At 42.3% G+C, this 20,624-nt stretch overlaps 1 protein-coding gene across 1 annotated transcript in view; it reads right to left on the reverse strand.

The window, feature by feature from the left end:
- SPTBN5 (spectrin beta, non-erythrocytic 5) overlaps positions 1-20,624 on the reverse strand; it is a 174,998-nt gene that overhangs the window by 17,888 nt on the left and 136,486 nt on the right. The window contains exons 53-66 of the mRNA XM_019519061.1: positions 20,027-20,223; positions 17,942-18,146; positions 16,973-17,167; positions 16,120-16,275; positions 14,228-14,445; positions 12,507-12,696; positions 11,158-11,334; positions 8,457-8,561; positions 6,749-7,345; positions 3,230-3,301; positions 2,896-2,982; positions 2,294-2,385; positions 1,974-2,059; positions 167-284 (exon numbers count right to left, since the gene is read on the reverse strand). Coding sequence (XP_019374606.1) covers positions 167-284; positions 1,974-2,059; positions 2,294-2,385; positions 2,896-2,982; positions 3,230-3,301; positions 6,749-7,345; positions 8,457-8,561; positions 11,158-11,334; positions 12,507-12,696; positions 14,228-14,445; positions 16,120-16,275; positions 16,973-17,167; positions 17,942-18,146; positions 20,027-20,223 — 2,495 coding nt within the window. The remainder of the gene's footprint in view (positions 1-166; positions 285-1,973; positions 2,060-2,293; positions 2,386-2,895; positions 2,983-3,229; positions 3,302-6,748; positions 7,346-8,456; positions 8,562-11,157; positions 11,335-12,506; positions 12,697-14,227; positions 14,446-16,119; positions 16,276-16,972; positions 17,168-17,941; positions 18,147-20,026; positions 20,224-20,624) is intronic.

Consider the following 20,624-nt stretch of genomic DNA (forward strand, 5'->3'; position numbering starts at 1 on the left):
ATTTTCTGTTCTCATGTTCATTGCATCATCTCAAGATGATGACATGCTTCACCATCACCTAACTTCAAACACATGCTGAAAAAAGAGCTGAACTTTGTAATCCTTCTGGCATCATCTTGTAAGACAGACCATCTACACATGAATGAAATTGGATCAGCCCCCTTACCTGACCAGTAAGCCTGTACTTAATTTTTCAGCAGGAACTTCATCTGGAAAGACCCTGGGTTTTATTTGAGGCCCTGCTGTATTTGCAGTCACTTTAGCATCCTGGCTGTTGCTGTGACCTATAGGGTCAAAGCAAATGCATGAAAAACTTCAGAGTGAGAAACAGAAGCAGGGTATGGCACTGTTAGGACCACTGCAGTTTTTTAAAACTAGGGTATCCCTGCATTCCTGCCCCCATTTTGTTCTGCAAGTGCTTACAGAAGTTTCCAGAATTGGGACTGGACCATACACAAAGTGGACAATCAAGAGCTAAAACCTCTGTCTATAAAAAGGATGGAAAAATGGAAGAAGCCACAGAGCAACTCTTCTCAGGCCATAGGCGATGTGTAGGGGAAGCACAGGGGGGCACGTGCCCTCCCCGACAGCAAGCACTGGTGCCCCCCCAACAGCGAGCACTCCAGCTGCTAGGGGGGCATGGAGAGTGCTGGTGCCCCCTGAAATCAGCTCTGCCGGCTGGCACTTTCACTGCTGCCGTGCTGCTGGACCCCCTCCCCCCACCCCAGTCGCTGGTTGGCTGCTTGGGGACCGCCCCCTGGTCATTGGGGACCCCCCCCGCTGGCTGCTGGGGGACCACCCCCCAGGTCGTGCCCTGCTGGTGCCCCCCCCCCGACTCAGGAGGCACCAGTCACTCATGCCTCAGGCAGTGGGATGCTAGCCACCTGATTGTAACCGGACTACAACTGAGAGACTGCTTCTAAGTCATCCTGAAGACTTGACTACTATGTTACCATGGCTAGAGACAGACATTGCACATAAACCAGTTTAAGTGATCAGAAACTGGTTTAAACCTATAACAGAACAGACATTCAGTGCACATAATCTAGTTTCAAAATGGCTGAAACCGGTTTGAGATGAACCTGGTTGAATGTAGTATCAGACTTAACTGATTGAGCTCAAACTGGTTTATGCAACGTCTGTTCCAGATCCCCTCTACTTTAAGTTAAACCAGAGTCCTCAAGCATCCCAGCATGCTCTCTGGGCTAGGCTGTGCTTTCTGCTTCAGAGCAGGGCTGGCCTTACCCCCCTGCTCTCTAGCCTGAGCAGAGACAGGCTGGAGTGGAACACCGACCGGCATGGCCCCGTTAAGGCAAGGTGGGCAGGGAGGGGGTTAATTCTTCCCTCCTTCCCGTCCTCCCCCCACTACAGCCAGGGTCTGCCTGTTTGTTTGGAAGCAGAGAGGAGAGGGCTGTGGTGGTGGCCCCTGGGGCTGGTAGAGCCTGGCTGCAAGGCAGAAGGGACGGAGGGAGGAATTAACCCTTCTCCCTGCCACCTTCACTTTAACGGGGCTATGCCGAGGCTCTGTTCCATGTTGCGGGGGGACTCTGCCCCCGCCACCTCTCCCCAGAATGGTGGGGTGGGGAAAGGGAGGGCTCTGTGGAAATGAAGGGCTGCTCTAGCACCCCCGGGTTTCTGGCCTGAGCCACTGCAGGCATGTGCCTGTATTTCCAGAATAAAAAGGGAACATCTATCCCCTTGCAAACTGGTTTAATCTCTGTAGGTTAGACTAACCTGCAACGACTGAATCAATTCAGACTTGGGCTTTTTGAATGTCTGCCCTTAGCCCATGTGTCAAGCTGTAAAATGCCATGGCATATGCTGTTGTCTAGAGGAGTCAAATGAGACCTCAAACACATTTCAAGGAAAAGCAGCAAAATAGGGATTGCTTTTTATTTCATCATCCTTTAGAGCGCTTCTCCCCTTTCCCTTATCATCACTTGCTAAACAAGACAAAATGAATCAGGACCTACCCATATTATTCCTCAGGGCCTGTACCCAGTCATCCATCAGCTTTTGAGAAGGGGCTGAGAAGCAGAACTCTGAACCATCAATCAGCCTGTGAATAGCAAAGATACAAGGATGGCCATACATTTAGTTTCAGCTTTTACATTATTACTGTTGAGTGGGATAGGAATTGCAATACCTGCAATTCCTACACAGTCAGCACCCTTCATGTGCATCCCACAATATCTGTTTCTAGGCTAGACTTGTATTAGTATGGCTGTGAATACATGCAACACTAGAGATTATCCATAAAGGTTTTGCTATCCCATCTATCCATGTGACTTACTGTAAACTGAAGGTGTTGTTTTTCCTGACGTAGCCAGTCAACTTCTCACACTGGGCACCCTCAACACTGACACTCAAGATTGTGGTTATATTCTGAAGAAGAAAGCAATTATGAATGAATGTTTTAAGCATCCTTTCTTTTAGAATTGAATCTCATACCCGCAGTGTGAATGTGAGTATATGCTGATACCGTCTCTCTCACTAATCTTAACACAAAGTAGGCTGTAACCTACAAAAACTCATGCCTCTCTGAACAAGTTCAGGGGAACCACTTTGCTCTGCCATCTGACTAGTTCCCCTAGTACCAAGAACTCTACAAGATACACCTTTTATACATGATAAAGTACTCATACTTCATTGCATCTTAAAGGCACATATTAACCCCCCAAACATATTTATCTATCTTAGTTAGAACCTATACTTATTAGACAGTAAATTTTGATCAACTGATGTATGAAACATTAAAAACCCTTTCCCCAATCAACAGCAAAGACAACTGATTTGATTGTTTATTATTATTTTTAAAAATATTGATTATTTAGAATATGAAACAAATTTAAGGCAACTTTGAAGATTACCTGCAAGATCTAAGAAACAAATTACCTGAGCTGCTTGTTTTTCATTATTGTAGAAGTGAAGTGTTTTTCCACTGAGTTTCACATAGCAGGATTTCCAAGATCTTGATGTTGGCTATGTGAATAAAGATCATGACAATATAATTAATGGCTTTATCTGCAAATAGATTAGTAATATCTCTCCTATCTATGCAGTTTAAGCCATGCCACCCTAGGCTGTACTCAGTCAATAGTCAAACAAAGCCTTGAGTTCTGAATTCCTCCACAGGGACAGTTGACTCTGACCCAGTTTAGTCCTTTAGCCATTTAGTCAGAAGTCAAGGAAAGGGGGATGAACAGAAACTGAGTATATTTGCTCTTACCAATTTTCTTCCTGGAAGTAGCTGGTCTCTCTTTTCTAGTAACCCCTCCATGCTCTGGTGACTCATGGAAACCTGAAAAAAACAAAACAAAACAAAACACATACACACAAAGGCATTACTATTTGTATCTGAGGAAGTCTTCAAACGTATGTCAACAATTTCAGAAGCAACCAAAGAATTTGGAAACCTGTGAATCACAAACACAAATGTAGTTTACTACCCAAATGAAAATATTTTGACCTATCCTGAACAATGTGATCATGGGATTGCCACTTAAGGTTTCGTTTCCAGTCTGCCCATTCCATTTCTTGGAGTACAAAAATAATGTAACTATATCACATGTTTCTGTATGAATCCTAAAAATGAGGATTAATTCAACACCAGATAGAGTGAGAACTATCCAGAAGTTGCCTGACCCAAAATCTATGTAAGGATTTTGCTCTGGCATTCTATGGCACACGAGAACACTACAGAAATATAAACAGTTTTATGCATTTGGATGCCAACTTGCACACCTACAACTCAAAACCATTAATTAAATGGTCAAAGTATTTCATAACACTTTCTCAGTAAGTTCTTTTAATACATCTCCAGGATTTGTTATTATGTATGCGGGGGGAACTAAGCCATTTATATTACTTTAAAAATGTAAGAAGTGCCATACTAGGTCAGGCCAATGGTCCATCTAGCCCAGTATCCTGACTCTGAGAGTGGCAGAAGCGGATGCTATAGAGGAAGAGCACTGACCCAGATACATCTTAAGTGATCTATCCCATATTTGAAACCCACTCTGGCCTCCACAATTATTGATTTAGAGATGCCAGAAGAAAAACTGCCAACCATTCTGTACAATGGCTATTCATAGATCTATCATCCATAAATTTATATAGTCCCTTTATGAACCTGGCAATGCTATTTGCCTCCACCATCCCCTGTGGCAATGAGTTCCATAAGTTAAATATGCATTGCTTAAAATACTTCCCATATATTCACTTCTAATATTCCCTTCAATTCTTTTTTACTTATGTTCCATATTTTCCCTAGTTCCAGTTATCATAGATCATACATTTTATAATAGAGTTTAACTAGTTTAAGTACTTCTCTTAGTACTAATGAATTAGCATTGTCAATACCTCCCTTGTATGCAAATCCCTCTGTTGCTCATCTCAGTTGCCATATTTTTGTTATCTCTGCATTCTGTTAACCTGCTTCTACATTTATAACAAGGCAATAAAACCAGTGGATACTATATTTTAAGTATAATGTAAATAGTGTTTTGTTATGGGTCTACAAAGTAATCCTGGAATTCGATACTATAGGTCTCTTAATACAACTAAAGCTAACATTCTATCATTTTTTTCTTGATGCTGTTCCAAAAAAGGTCCTTTTTTGATATTATTTGGCAATATAAATTTATGTAACAGTCAGAAGTGGGTGTTGGACTATACAGATATTGACAAGAGAGAAAAAAAGAAGCCGTATATTATAAGGGGTTCAGGTAATGATGCTTGTACAATCAAGGCTGCCCAATATCTTCCATGATAACCTATTTTAATTTACTTACAGCCTTTCCAATTACCAATTGCTAATCTTTCCAATTGAAATTTTCCATATTGTGTTTATGCTTCAAACTCATTTTTTGGGGGAAAAAAGCCAAACTGGTTGAACTGTGTTTCAGAACAATATATGTGGAAAAAACATATGGCTCTGTTAATGTTAAAAAAGACTGGCAAAAGGAGTCAGGAAAGAGACTTGGACTGGGAGAATAAGCCTTGTGGGTGTGGGAAGAGTGAAAATAGGAGTGGGATGAGGAGCTAAATGAATGGAGTGGTAGGTAGGCTGGTTTTGGGAGACTGGGATGAAAATAAAACTCAGTGTATACTTGGAGGGGACTGGGGTGGGGCGACACAGAGAAGCAACCCTGTGACCTCTAGAACGCACTCGCCTGAGAACCTTGAACACAAACCAGCATTCCCGAATCTCATAATTCTGCTGTCAGCAAATAGATCTACAACTCACTAGGAAAAGGTGTGCTGCATCTCAATAAAAAAAGAAGCATGGGATTATGTAATCAAAGTTATATACACAAGAGGGCTAAATAAAGCTTTTACAGTCCAATTTTCCTCCACTTGGAAAATGCTGATTTGACAAAATCAGACTGCTCTTAAAGAACACCTTGGTTTTGTTAAAAAAAATTATGGGAATTAATTAAAATGTTTTGTTTTAAATTTCATTATCTCTTCTAAAATTGAAACAATAAGGTTCAGATAAAATATATGTCAGATATTTTTTCTCATGAGATGTTGACTTTTTATCCTGTTTTGGAATGAAATGAAAAATGTCAACCTCAGAAGTTATCAGGAGATGGAAAGTCTTTTTTTTTTTTTCCAGCTAGCCATTCATCTGCCCTTTCTTATGTATGTGTTTGACTTAGCAAACACACCACATTTATTTTTATATATAATACCACATAGAAGTGTTTTTAATAGTAAAGGTTATTATTGGCTGCACAATTAATTCATTTCTTTTCATGTATCAGCTTCCTTCTAATCTTACACAAAGACCCTCAATACGTGTGTATACAAATCAAGTAATTGCAAGAAAACCTACAAGGTATATAAAGTATGAGATCACTGGACACGACACGTTATTTGTGCAAGCGAATCAGAGATTTAGTGGATGCAATTTGTGTCAGTCTAGTTTTTGTATGCAAATATGATTCCAGCAGACAAAGGTTTGGCTCTATGAGTGAATATCTGCATTTTTCATTTGAGACAGTCTTATTTTAATGTTATTTTTTTCAGTAAAGTCAGGCATGATATATGACAAGATACAAGACAAGATTTTCTAGGATATAAATTCAGCTGAAATATTACTGGAAGAAATTTAACCTAAGAATCTCACCGTAGGAATGAAATATCTTGCCAAGAATATGTAAATATACGAGGCAGAGCAACTGCTTCCTGGCCCTAGGGAAATAAGTTTTTATGAGCAATATGCTCATTTTAAAGGGAGGGAATAATACTTTATTGCCTGTTAGTAAACAGCAATTTCCATCAAAATGAACTATTTATAAAGGCTGCTTAAGCTTCTGGTACATATTGCTTCATATGGATATCTTTCCAGATAATTTAGCAAGTATGTAAAGAGCCATTTGGTGTTTCCTGCATATAGATCTGTGGGGGAGCTATTGGAAACTTTGGGTATGTGGTTGATCTTTATAGTCTTTTCATATTTATTTTTGCCATATAATATGCATCTGGGTATTACACCCATGGAGTGGCCGTGTGGGTTCTGGCAACAAAGGTGGCTCAGCAGCAGTGTAACAACACAGCTGGGCACCCAGTGCAGCTGCCACACACAGAAGTAGTGGTGACTTCTGGTTGCCACCATTGCTGCTGGTGTGATTGTTTTGCTGATAGCTGCTTTTTTCCACTCTTCCCTCCACCCAAAGTTGCTGCCTGGGGCAACTGCCCAAGTCACCCCACCCAAGTTACACCACTGATGCTCAGAACTTACCGAGAAGTCATTCGCTGATCTCTCAAAGGAGAAACTGGACTGTGGTAAATTTGGAGACCTCTGGCCAGGACCAGGTGAAGTCATGGCTACCTTTGTTTCTAGGTCAAATAGGGGACTGTTTCCAACATGTTTTTTATGGTCTGATACGAGGTCAGTGAAACTGCTAGTAGATTGCTTGGATATTGGAACGGAAGGTAAAAAAGAAGGCTTCTGAGAAACAGGGCTTCCTGAAGTCATAGCATGTGGACTCATTGGCTTTGATGTAGATGGAAAACTAGTCTCACTGGGCGTCCTCTCAGCTTTCATCTCTCCATTAGTACTGCTCACCATCAGTGGGACTTCTCTGTAACTGAATTTCTTAAATGTGTCTGGAGACGTTTGGATTGGGGAGAAAATAGTTTCCAGGGGGCTCCTCAAGGCAAGACTAGGAGATGACTTGGATCGCAATGGTTGGGTGCTCTTTATCTCTATTAGTCTTGAGGATGGGAACTTTTTGTCTGAGGGCTTTCTTCTTAGAGAGGGGATCCGAATGAGTTTTCCCTTTTCCTTCTGCCTGCTTTCCTCAGTGTCAGTCTGTTGGAGGAGCTTCATTTCCCTCTGCAAGACAGAAAGATGACATTGTGTGAAATAATCTATGTACCTGTGTATGCGCATGCGTGCGCACACACAGACATTTTATTTTTAATACAGGATCATGCTTTGGAAATGTATCTTTAATATCTTACTAAAAATTGCAGCAAATCTTTCATAAACAGGAGGGCAGTGGCATCAGTATCACCACTGAAGTAGTTCATAGGAACCATAAACATTGAAGTCAGTGAACCTCTGGTAAGAGATTATTAGCTCTTGCTGAATAGTTAGACCCAGCATTTTTGATACAGAATTCCCATGTGGTACTACAGTGTGGCTTGGCTTCTTCAGCTTTGTTCCATAAACAATATTCATTTGGAACAGTTTTCATGAGATTCTCTAGAAAAGAGGAGTCTGTTCCCTCATTTAGCAAATTCTGTCTCTTCTAATCTGAGCAGGACAATGCGACAGCAGACATGAGCACACTAATTCTCAGCCCTTTGTGTGAAACTACACAAACTATGCTTTGTTGAATCTCTTACACCATGGTGATTGCAAAAAATAGGGAGGAAAGTTCTCGGGGAAACAAATAGAAAATGTTTTGCTTAAAGCTCTGTAGCAAGGTTACTTCATATAGTGTCAGACCATACTTCTGTCCCATTTTCCCCTTAATTTTAGCTATTTACTAGCTTCTGTCACTGTTAGGTTGCTGCAATTTTTATCCCTTCAGATAAGACTCGAAATCACCCCTTTCATGGCAATCAAGTCTCATCATCCTCCCTTTACTAGTGGCAGTCACTAGATTCCTTTGTAGCATATCTGCATAGGAGGGACTCAAACTCATCATGTCCTAGGGGTTTCCAGTACAAGGGACTCTAAACAACTGGACTATCTGCTTCCCCTCTGCTCCCTCTCCCCACAGTCCTCCTTGCTGCTCTTGGCAGAGCTTCACCTTCCAAATCTGCACATGCTGGAGTCTTCTCCAGTCTACCTGGCAACTTCTGATCCACAGTCTACTCCTGATTTTCCTAGCAGGCCTGTTTCCAGTCATTAGGCTGAGTCCCCAGCCTCCTTACAGGGGCAACTTTGTGACAAGCCCCTACATCATTTATAGTTTCGTCAGCCTTCTTCACCTCACCTTTGTCTTCCTGTTGAGCTGGGCAAACTTCTCTTCTTGAGCTGCAAGCATCTTCTCAAAGTCTTGGTGTTTCTTCAGTAGCTCTTCAACTTCAGGCACAGAACCCTAAGCCAAAAAAATCAACAATAGATGCAGGAATCCAGTTAGACAAGTAAATGGAAGACTAAGGCTGAGATTTTCAGTCAACTACCCTACTTAGTCAAATAACTTCCTTTGACATTAATAGGAGTTAGGTGTCTACATACCCTGGTTGACCTTGAAAATTTCCTACGCTTCTAAAAATATGATCCATGGTTCATGGCCTGAATGAGGTACCTAAAGACATGGGATTCATTGAAAATATTTTTCTCTCCACCGTCAGTGCCTTAGTCAGCCATCAGCATCCATACTATAATCCACCTTAATGGCCACCATAGAAAATAGCATTGTTGGCCATAAAGGGGCATTACATTTGTAGCAGTACATATGTCCTTTGTAGTGCTACAAAATTTAGTATACTTGCATTCAAGCTGTTTGTGGCACTACAAAGAGGGTGACTGTGGTGCCCCTTTCAAAACAGTACTTCTTTCAAAAAGGAAGTTCTCAGGATGGCAATATATTGTAATACTGCATGTAGTGCTTCAACAGTTACAACTAGCACTACAGGGGTCTCTATGACCCCCAGTACCCTGCAGTGCTCTGCTCTCCCTTCTCCTTCCAAGGGCTCTGTGATGGCACAGCCAGCAGTGAGATGGCAGAGAACCCTGCTGGGACCCTGCCACCCCCACCAACACTTCATCAGCCCATTCAGAAGTTGGCTGCTGGTCTGTTGGCCACAGGGGGTAAGCAGAGCAGGCAGGGGTGCTTCTTTTGCAGCTGCCACAGTCCGCAGAGGCCAGCACTTGCAGGGGCTAGTGAAATGGCAGTGGCCACCAATACAGGTCTCTGCTGCTGTGACAGCTGCACACCTGTGTGGATCCACCAAATAGCTGATTGGCCACTGATCAACTGTTCAGTGAAGCAGGGAGGTATGGGAAGGGTTAGGTTTAGGGAAGGGCCAGGGTTCTAGCAAGGGTTAGGGCAAGAGATCAGCAGCTGATTGCTGACAGCTTCTCAGCAGGAGAGAGAGAGCAGTGATCTGGCTCCCCTGGGGATGAGGAACCGATGAGTAGGTCCCTGTTCTTCCCTGGCTTTGGGGAAGAATTTGTAGCACTTCAGCCATAAGGCTGGAATTCCTGTATGACCCCATAGTGCTATATTTTTGTAGTGCCTAAAAATGACTGCCAGTTCATACCTTTTCAGGGCCGGGTGATATTTTTCAAGCCTCTTTAGTAGCTTGATAAAACTGTAGTTGTTGCAACACTTTGTCCCTCTCTTCTTCTCTATGGTATACTATTGACTTAGCAGCAGTACTATGACTGCAATATGGTATTGTTATTTTTCTGTGGTATTGTGGTTTCTGTATGGTAACCACTGGTATCTAAATTTAATATTTGAAGCACAGACAGAAGTGGCAATTTTTTATAATTTGGCCCCTGAAACTGCTCTACAGCCATGACCTAACACAAGTATACAGCTTCAGAGTGCTTTAAAAGGGCGCAATCCCACAACAATCTAAACCCTCATTACATGAGGGTTCAAATGAAGGTGCTCAGAAGTGCAGCATCTTCATTAACTTGTGTCTGCATGTGCTGGGAGCAGGGCTGGACTGACACAGCCCTGCCCTGCCCCTGGTGCTGTTTTCAGAGTGAGGGGATGGGAGTGGAGGGAACTCATTCTGCGGGTTGTCTAGCTGGCACTGTAAGGTGGTGCGGGTGGATTGGAGCCCTCTCAAAGTGAGGGGGTCCAATCCACACTCCCTTCCCTCACTCCAGTGCAGGCTGGAGAAACCCCAGAATGGACCTACCTCCCCTGCCTTTTGCCCCTCCTACCCCAAGACAGCACAGGGGGCCAGTAGCGGGGGGTGGAGTTAGGGGAAAAGGCTGCAGAGACATAACCTCTCTCCCTGAATTGACTTCAAATTGAAGCTTGATTCTCCACTCCCCCACCTAACATCTGTTGGGTCTAGAGGATCTGTCTAATTCATGGCACTTTCTGTGAAGTGCCATGAGTTAGACTAGGGAGTTGCACTTCTGTCTGCACCCTTGGATCCCAGTTTATGGAAAATCTTGCCCCATCTCTGGGGACTTTGTAATTCAGTGCATGACTATTGGTCCACCCTTGAAACCATTGTAACATGGTCATCAAAGAGAAAAGGCTGTTGCAGATGAAGTGAGAATAAGAAATTGTAGACGTAGCAACAAAAGCTACTATTTAAAGTGCCCCTGTATCCAAAATTAATAGGGTGTGGGGAAACATCCTTTTTTCCTTCAAACCAGGTTTTTATCTTGATATGAAGTGTTAAGAATGTTCTTTTGGATATCTGATTAGTCTAAGAAATGAGTAAGAATTTTCTCCAGTCCTCCTTCCTACACAGTCCTCCTTCCTACACTATTCCATAGGCTATTGCCCCTGGCCTAAGTTAACTCCTTTAAAAGGCGTAGCACTTGCCTTTCTGGAATCCCAAAGCTGCATTACTCAGCCATTAGTGTTTAGACTGTGATTAAATTAATACAGAATCCCTGAGTAGGCAAAGAGGGAGGGTTGTCTGAGATGGAGCATACTCCAAGTTGTCTGCATATGCAAAAAGGTATTTTAATAGTGTTACACTGTTCCTACTCACCCCATAACTTGGATCTGAGAGAAAGCTCTCCTTGGCAGCCAGCCATGCTTCTGCTTGCTCTAGCTCTCTCCGTAGTAACTGGATCTCCCAGTTTTCCTCATATAGCTTTTTTCTCAGGTCCCAGCTCTCCCTCACCTTCTTCATCAGCTCTGACAGCTCTGACAATTTTTCTTCAATCTAGGAAAGCAACATTTGTAATAAAGGGAGAAAAAAAACCAATTAGACTTTCATCTGACAGCCAAGTAACATGTAATCTGACCTTATGACTCATAATGAGTCCTCCAATGAAGTTTGTGGTGCCAGTTTAATTTAGAAAGGAAGTTTGATTCCTCCTTTTGCCTGGATGTTTTAATTTAGTCCACATATCCATACCATATCTATGCACATATTCCACATACTGTACGAACAATATTCTGCTACTTATCTTTTCAAGACCACACTTAACTCCAAGAATAGTTTGTAATACTGAGGCAATAAGAATACAAACAAATCCAGCTGCCCACAGTTTGAGAATCCTGAATGTTTTAAGAGCAATGGAAAATGGTTTAGTTCTCTCTACAGCAACAATTTGCAACAGTAATGGGATCTTTCACAAATTCTGAGGACACTTTCAATCTTGTGATCTCTGGATCTACTTACAGTCTTAAGACAACCTTGGGGCCATTGAAAAGGTCAAAGTCTAAAGTTACATAGATAACAGGATCATAATATTTTTTCAAATTAGTTTCTCTCTCCTTCTTTCTTCATACAACTCTAGGTAAACTGCATGTTCTCGGATAAGTTTAAAGACCTCACTCCACTATGTATTTGTTCTGCATTGTATTGCAGTGTATTTAAACAATGAGGTCTAAAGGATGTTTTTTGTATGAAATGTATTTCCCATGGTAGCATCATATACTTCTCTAGCATAGCAAAAACACAACAGATAACAATATTTCAATCTAGTTATTGTTGAAATAGTATAGGTAAGCTTCAGAATTAATTTTTGCGAAAATAGAAACAACTCTAAAAGGTGTTTCACTTGTCCTGGACAATTTTATTTTGAATGTTGTTGTTTTGAACACTAGAGAACTTGGTCATCCTCTTTGATTTCTCCTTCTTAAAGGAGAGATGGTGCGGAGGCTGACTACATGTGCATGGGTAAATATGTGAGAGGGGCTCTGAAGATTTACTGAATATTGTACCATGTGTCACACCTTTAGATATGGCACATAGTATGATATCTGGTGTGATCTTGGAGCGATGCTGTTGGAACTATTGGTACTATTTGGAATCAAGGCACTGGTCCATTAAGCATGTCTTCTTAGCTGATTCTGAATTTCAACCTGTTTTACCCATTATCAGCATACCTCCATTGACATGAAATGTCCATCCTTCACCAGGTTGTTCCCAGTCTGCTGCATTTCTTCATATTTTAGCCACTGCTTCTCTATTTCACGCTTGTATTCCTCGTGGCGCTTAATTAGCAGTTCAGCACCAAGAACTTCACTTGCCAGTTCCTCAGATATCACCAGTGCATACATCTCATTGGCCCAGACCCTATAGAAATGGGTCAGAAGGAGGTATTGATCACTGACAATTCCTGATGGCACAAGTGGAATGATTCACACACACAGGCACACACAAACTCATATATTCACATTTGATATGGGCACAGATATACAAACCCTTATTTTCATACAAAAGACAAATCTGTGTACTCACTGGTACATACTTACACACACTCCAGCTTGGTTTCATTTATATGTTCTTGGCTACATTTCCAGCGTGGTTACATTTATATGTTACACTCTTATGTTTTTATATACCTACAGCTCACACTACAGTGTGAAAGCACAGCCAGGTATACACCTGGCATCATGTATACACACACACTTATGTGACAAATACTATACACATTTGAATGCTTAAAATAGGAACTCATACAAATACAGGCATTCAAGAGTAAATATTATACACATTCACAGTGCTTTTCTACATACATTCATACTTAAGGTCGACATATTGCCAGGCACAAGAATACTTAAAACACATACAAGGCATGCATCTGTATGAACATAATTACACAAAAATTTAGGTAAAAGCCCCTGCATCTACAGGGTCAAAACCTCAATCAATGTAAGACAAGGTATCTCCACTGGAGTTTCAGTAGAGCCAAGTTTGTTTATATTAGCTGACGTTCTGCCTTGTAGCTGCGTGAACATGCACATCTTTATATTATATTCACATATGAATATGTGCATATATCTATAAAACAATTCAGACTACGTATTAGCAGCAACATGGGGTGGGCGAGAAAGGCACATGTCCTGGGCACTGTCTAAGGACAGGGGCACCAGGAAGCCAGGCAGAATGTGGGAAGGCCTTATGCTGCCATCACTTACTTTACTTGTACTTGTCAGGTGCAGGAAGCAGCTGGCACAAGCAGCGTGTGTCATGTCATACAAGGCACTCTGGGAATCAGTTTTGTAGAGTGTCAGTGAAGTTCATTTCTGCTGGGGAGAGAATTAAACTGACTTTTTGCTGCTGAAATCTGAATTTTTTTTGCCCTTTTGACATGGGCTTCAGCGGCAAAAAAGGTGGTGCCCCACAGCAGCAAACTCCACTGCTACTCTAGAAAACTACAGTTTCTAGAATATCTTGGAATCCAAAATACCTGGTTGCTGTTTGCTGCTGTTTCTGCCCCTGGAAACCAGAAGTTAGAAGTGGAGGAGGTGGGCAAAGAATGAGAGAGAACTGCCCTGGGTACATTTCATACAATCTAGTTTAGTGTGTCTAAAACTGGTGGATGTGTAACACATTGGCTGGAGCAGTGGTATGGTCTTATCTGCGAGACATAACTGATATGGCATAGGCTCAAGAAAACCTGACTAGTTTGAATCTAAGTGAGATCCACTCTAGCCATTGTAGCTGAGAAGATGCTTTGTGCTATTATTCAAAGAGACCTGTTAAGTAAGTTAAAGAGAGACTGGGGTAGGAGTGGGAAATGCCAAGTGCCAAATTTAGAAATCTATTAAGGAATACAAGAAATAATGTCTGCTTGTCAAAAGAGAGGGTGCCACACACGTACATCAGTTCTCTGCAGTCATTGAAGTAGACCTGGACCTGTTCTGCCTGGCTCAGCCTCTTCTTCCTCTCCAGGAATTTCCTGTCCAGATTTTCCCAGCACTCATTCACCTCTGTGAGTCTCTCCATAATGTTCTCCTTCACCTGAGGGTACAGATGGCTGAGCTGCCTAGCCTCCCCTCGAATTCGCTCCATTGCTTTCATGATGGCAGCTAGATCTCTCTGAAACACAGAAGACTGATCACAAAACCAAACACAAAGTATCAAGTTCAGCTTCAGCCAGCACTGGCATTGGAGGGAAATATTGCCAAAAGCAGTATTCAAAGTCCGTTCAGGATCATGTAGGAACCTTTCATTCCATTGATTTCTTACAGGAAGAAAAAATCTCATTACTTGGGCTTTTTATGTGCTCTTAGCTTCCTTCTAGTGCTCTTCTGGGTTCTCCTTTGAACAAGCTTGTTCAGAGCCATTGTGAAGTGCTATTTTTGAGACACGAAAGACATCATCTACCCTTGGGGATTCTCTTTCCAAGGTCTGTGAAAATTGTGTTTCTTGGGTAACAGGTGTCCTTCCTGGGGAGGCTAGGGGAGGAAGTTGTTGGATCAACACAAAATGGTGGGGGCAGGTATGTTGGCCTACATTGCAAGTCTGTGATATTAGAACTGGTTTTGAAGGAAGGGGAAGGAGCATAGTGACTAGAAGAAAAAGTGAAACAGGGAAGTTATTGTGCAGCAACTCACAGCAGAAAATCTGCTTAAAAATCAATCTGATTTTATTTTGAGAAGGAATCTTGAGGAAGTCCTTCATGTTCTCACCTCTGCAGCATCCCAAAGGGATGCTTAGGGATCTTCTTAATATTTAAGCTTGTTCTTCATGTGGCCTAAAGGCCAGAGATACTGACTACCAACCCAGGTCAGAACCTGTCAGCACCTTCTGAGTTGCAAAAAAGGGAACGCAGACACAGCAAAGTTTAGGCTTACCAATCTTTCTGGGACTAAGTGTATTACTCTACAGGTCTAGCAGCAGCTGCTGGCTTAGGGAACCAGAAGCCAAATTTCAGAATTCACCCTGGACCTCTTCCATAGCAACACCAAATACCAAGCCCTGTTGGCATCTTGTTCAGCCTCAAGCTACCAGTCCTGGATGATGTCAGTCGCTGGCATTGCTAGTTAGGGCTAAAACACTTCAGCATACTCTTTTTGCTGTAAAATGCATTGCTGGTTCATCCCAAGCTATTCATGAATTTGACAAGAGAGATTATTTGAACCCTTAGTGTCCTACATCTCTTGTAAGCATCCTTGTCACTCGGCCATAGGTGAAAAGGAATGATGAGCCATTGCGCTCCTGCAGGGGACCATCCCAACTATGGTCTTAGGATACTTAGTGAGGCACCAGTTCTTTGTCTGGTTTGTTAATCTAAAACTTGGATTTTGTTAAATATGCCCAAAATCAAAAGGATTTTTTTTTTCATTTCCCCAAAAACTTTTAAAAAAAGTTGGGTTTAGGTTGATCTGAAATATTTGCTTTTCTTTTCTTTTCTGCCCTCAAACCAAGAAGTCATTTATTCTTGCAGCTCTAATTGCAGTAGTGCAGATACCTCACCCATTTCTAACTATGGATTTGAAGTCACCCTACAGGTTTGGTTTGGAATTCAATGCAGAAGCTCATAATGAGAAGTGAAATATGCAAGAAATAATAATAATATTGCATCACAGTGATAAGAAAAGGAAGAAAGGCCTCTTGCACTGAGGTGCTATAGACCATTCAGTACCAAACCAGTCATCTTTTGTTGATTTGCTGATTGAATGCCCCAGGATATCATCTAACCACATGCAAGTCTCTTTGTTATGTTCTTCTTATGTGTTTCTGTCACTGTTTCAAGGCAGACTTGCTTACCTCCACTCCCTCAAGCTGGCTGAGGAGGGTCTGTACACCTGGCAGGTCATATCCATAATCATTTATGTCCACTACTGCCTCTTTCTCCTGCATCCATCCCTTTAGCTCATCTATATCATGGTCATACTGGTGAACATGTTGAGCTGCTTTGAGATTCTAAAGCAAAGAAAATGTTACTCAGAAGAGTCATCCTTGCAACACGCACACAATGCAAAACACATTGCTTTTGTTGCTAGGAGATTCTGACCTTATACATTAATGAATGCAAATCTAGGTTTTTTGCAGTGGGGGGGATGGTCTGTTTGTTTTGGGATACATTTAAAGATACTATAACACAAATCCACTTTTATTCCATGGATTAAAGGATTTGTTTTTAAACAAATAGGTGGTTCTTGAGACAGTGTTCTAACCTGGTGCATGACTTACAAAGCCTATGATAGGAAGCAAACAGTTTAAGACATCCAATATGTTACACTGACCGCATAACTGCACACTGTTACAAAACCTGGCCCCTCTTCTGTGTTCCTATATGGGTCTGAAACTGCAGGAAGTACAGGGGAACAGGAGATAGTGGAATAGGTCCAGGAAAGTGGATCTCACACCATTATTTCATTTTTAAGTTTTACCTAAAAGATATGTAGTAATACTTAAAGATAATATTACATCTTTGAAATGTATTATATAGGCAAACAATGGCTATAAGGCAATAACTCTCCTGAATGATAATTTCATAAAATAACCTCTTCACAGCTACAACACATACTTTCCACTAATGATAGTTCATTGGCCTTAGAAGTCAGAAAGGAAGCAGGAATGGTTAGCAATCTCATTGTGCAATCATTAATTTTCATACCTCAGTTCTTGCCTGGATGGCTTGGCATAGTTTCTCCCATGTATCATTGATCCTCTGCGTCCTCTTCTGGACATCTTTTATCTGGCTGAGGCCTTCTTTACTTAGGTTGGATGCTAATTCATTTATTGAAGACACTTTGGAATATCCCAGAGGTTTTACCTCCTTTACAAAATCTTCAAACTTTTCCTGCAGCACCTGCAGAGTAAGGATGGGGGGGTTGAATCAGATACCAAGGACTTGTGACTCAATCCTACTGCTATATAGGAGGTAAGGAGAGTTTCTCCCTCTGCCAATAACCACAACACAACAGCAAATCACTTGAACCCAGATATCTTGCACTTGTTCCCAGAATAAGCACCTCTTGCCATGAGAAATCAAGCCCTCTATTGTGAAAGCTTACTATCTGAATTAGTGAGTCCATAAAGGTGCAAATCTACCCTGACTTCTGACAGAGAAAATTGCCTGCATCCTTGATGGAATGATATGTCATTAAGAACAACCAGCTGTTCAGCCTTTTACACACAGTATTTTTGAAAGCATTCATTCAGTAAAATTATCAGTGGGCAATTATAAACTATATCAGCTAGCACCACTGTTTCTTCAGAAAAGAAGTAAACAGGTAGTGGTATGATGCTCTCTCTCGGGCTATCCCTCAGAGTACTGCAAATTTTCATCCTCAGTGTCAAACCCTGTCTCCTCTCTCGCCAGTACAACCTACATTTTGGAGGTTCCTCACTAAAGAGAAAGAGCTTGTATGAGCTCTCTGATAACCTCAATTTTTCTCCCCTGGTGGACAGTGCTTAAAAGGGCCCTGAATATGAATAAGCAAGGTAGAAATCAAGACCTAAAGTTTATGATGAAAAGAGGTTGATATAGCTTCATTTTGTCTCTATATTGGGTTCCAGTGCCAACAAATAGAAACACAATAAACTAACATTTTCCTGCTTCATTAAATAGGAAGCCTCTTACCTCCACATCAGCCAAGTCTTGACCATACTCATCTGATATTGCTACAGCCTGTTTGCTGGAAAGCCAGGCATCCACCAATTGGATCTCTCTCTCAAACTGAAACAGTTGGCATTGTTCCTGCAGGCGTTTCTTCTGGGTTTCAGCCCTCTGCAGGAGAGACTTGTAGTCCGCTAGTACAGCCTGGAGTTTCAAAAATATGGCTGGACTGCAAAAATAACAACCAGAAGCCAGCTCATTGTGTGCAAGATATTTTACTGGTGAAGAATATTTCTACTGCTTCTTTGTCTCATTTGTCACACTTGAACTTACAGCTTCTTGGATAAGTAGAAAAGGGTCAATCCAGTAATCAGGTGAGTTATGATGAATATGTAAGAACTAGTCAATTGCCCATCAAGAATGACAGGGGTGGTGACAGCATGCAGGGACGGAGTGCTGCCACCTACCACCCTGTGCCCCTGCCACCTCCCAGGAGCAGAGGGGAAGCTTGCATGTGGCTGCCGCCGCCACTCACCACTCTGTACTGCTACCACTCTGCTTCCAGCTGCGCATCACCCCCATCCCATACCTCAAGTCTGGTCCTGTGCCACCCCCACTTCTCCCTGCTCCGCATCCAGCCCTGCGCCACCCTCCTGCTTTGTGTCCACCTGGCCCGCTCCGCCTGGCCCACTCCATTGCAGCCATGCCCCGCACATCATTCTAGATAGGCATTCTTGACGTAGCACTGGCTGGAGCCACACCCCACCAGGAGCCACACACCCCAAGAGCACTATGGACACAGACAGATGGACTAAGCCCTTTATACATATAGAATCATTTGGTTCAGGAAATTAAAATAACGTATGTTAGGGGGCTGCCGCTTGTCATCTCCTTTCCCCTAGTATAGGAGTACATTGCAAAGAGAAAGATTATGGACTGTGAAGAAAACTGATTTGCTTTCCCAAGCATGGTGCTTTTTGCTCCTTTAAATGCATGAGGACTGGATGAGAATACCTAGGACTAGGCAGATGCCAGAGAAACTGGACTACAATGCTTACCCTTTGATTGCCACTTTGTGAGGTTCTGTTGTATTTTCTGAATAACAAGAAATCATCACAATTAACAAGTGTCATAGATTTCATAGACATTAGGGCTGGAAGAGACCTCATAAGATCACCAGGTCCAGCCCCCTGCCCAAGGGGTAGGAAGTCAGCTATGGTCAAAGGATCCCAGCAAGATAAGCATCCAACTGTTTCTTAAAAGTGTCCAGAGTAGGTGCTTGCACCACCTCTAGGGGGAGTCTGTTCCAGGCCTTGGGGGGCTCGGACAGTAAAGAATTTTTTTCTTAGGTCTAGCATAAAACAGTCTTGCTGGAGTTTGTGACTACTGGACCTTGTCATCCCCCAGGGTGCTCTGGTGAACAGGTGTTCCCCCAGATCTTGATGCACAACCCTTATGTACTTATGTCATGTTATTTCTTGTTGCAACATGAGAGAAGAGGATTCACATCCCCTACAGATAATGTCTGTAGGGTGAAGTACAGATGGATGCCTGAGGCTGAATTGATTCTGTCTTTGCAGGTTAGTCTAAACTGTGTAGATTGAACCAATAAGCAAGTGAACAAACATTCACTTTTGATTCCACAAATGCAGCCACATGGTTGTGGTGGCCCAGGCCAGAAGCTGGGGGGGTGCTAGAGCATACCTCCCTGCTCTGCTGGATCAGACAGCTTGGGCCTGTGAGGGGGAGTTTGTGGAGGAGGTGCAAAGCATCCTGGGATGCTGGGGGACTATGAGTTAACTTGAATCTGGAGGGGATCTGGCAGAGAAGTTCAATAAACAGATTTAACCTAAATCAGTTAAGTCTCATACTACATCTATCCAGGTTTATCTTAAACTTTTTTTCGCCTTTTTGAAAGCAGTTTATGTGAACTGAACTTCTGTTGTGTTACAGTTTTGAACTGGTTTCCAATCACTTGAACCAGTTTATATATAAATTCTGTCCTAGTCAAGAGATTCATTGAAAGATTTACAATCCACTGTTTTTGGTTTTGCCTTTCTAGCAGGTTTCTGATGGAAAGGGAAATACCATCTGTTTGCATTTTCCTACCTTTCTGGGTTGTCACTGTTTATTAGGATATTGCCAGTCTCCTGTAGCTTCTCAACCCGGGGCTTGAATGCTTCCATATCCAGCTTGGCAGCCTCCAGTTGGCGAAGCAAGGCCTCAGTGGATTCTTCATTCTTCCCATAATCAGAAGTCTCCAGGATAAACCCCCTTTCTGCCATCCAAGACTCAACTTCCAGAAGCTATAAGAAATATAGGGATAAACCTGAACACTCAAGAGAAAGAAAACTGGAAAGCAATAAAACCCAAAGAGACCTGAAGGTGAAAACAGACAGCATCCTTGCAGTGCAGTACTGCAGTTGCCATTCTGAAAAATCGAGAGACTAAACTTGATCCATATAGTTCTGCGGTAGTTCTTTCACTGTGTCAAGGGGAGAAATGGTTCTCATTTCTCACCTGTCTGACAATGTGGAAAAATCACAATGATGGTTTTGGGGATCAGCAGGCATTGGGGGAGTCACTGTTCCCCTGAGCACCGCCAGGAGTGACCAGGAATAACGGTCACAAGCTGGCAGAGGGTAGGTTTAGGTTAGACATCAGGAGGTGCTACTTCACGGTCAGGGTGGCTAGGGTCTGGAACCAA

The sequence above is a fragment of the Gavialis gangeticus genome, unplaced genomic scaffold (assembly GCF_001723915.1).
Source record: "Gavialis gangeticus isolate Ggan-Ray unplaced genomic scaffold, GavGan_comp1, whole genome shotgun sequence".
In the NCBI taxonomy this organism is placed as follows: domain Eukaryota; kingdom Metazoa; phylum Chordata; order Crocodylia; family Gavialidae; genus Gavialis; species Gavialis gangeticus.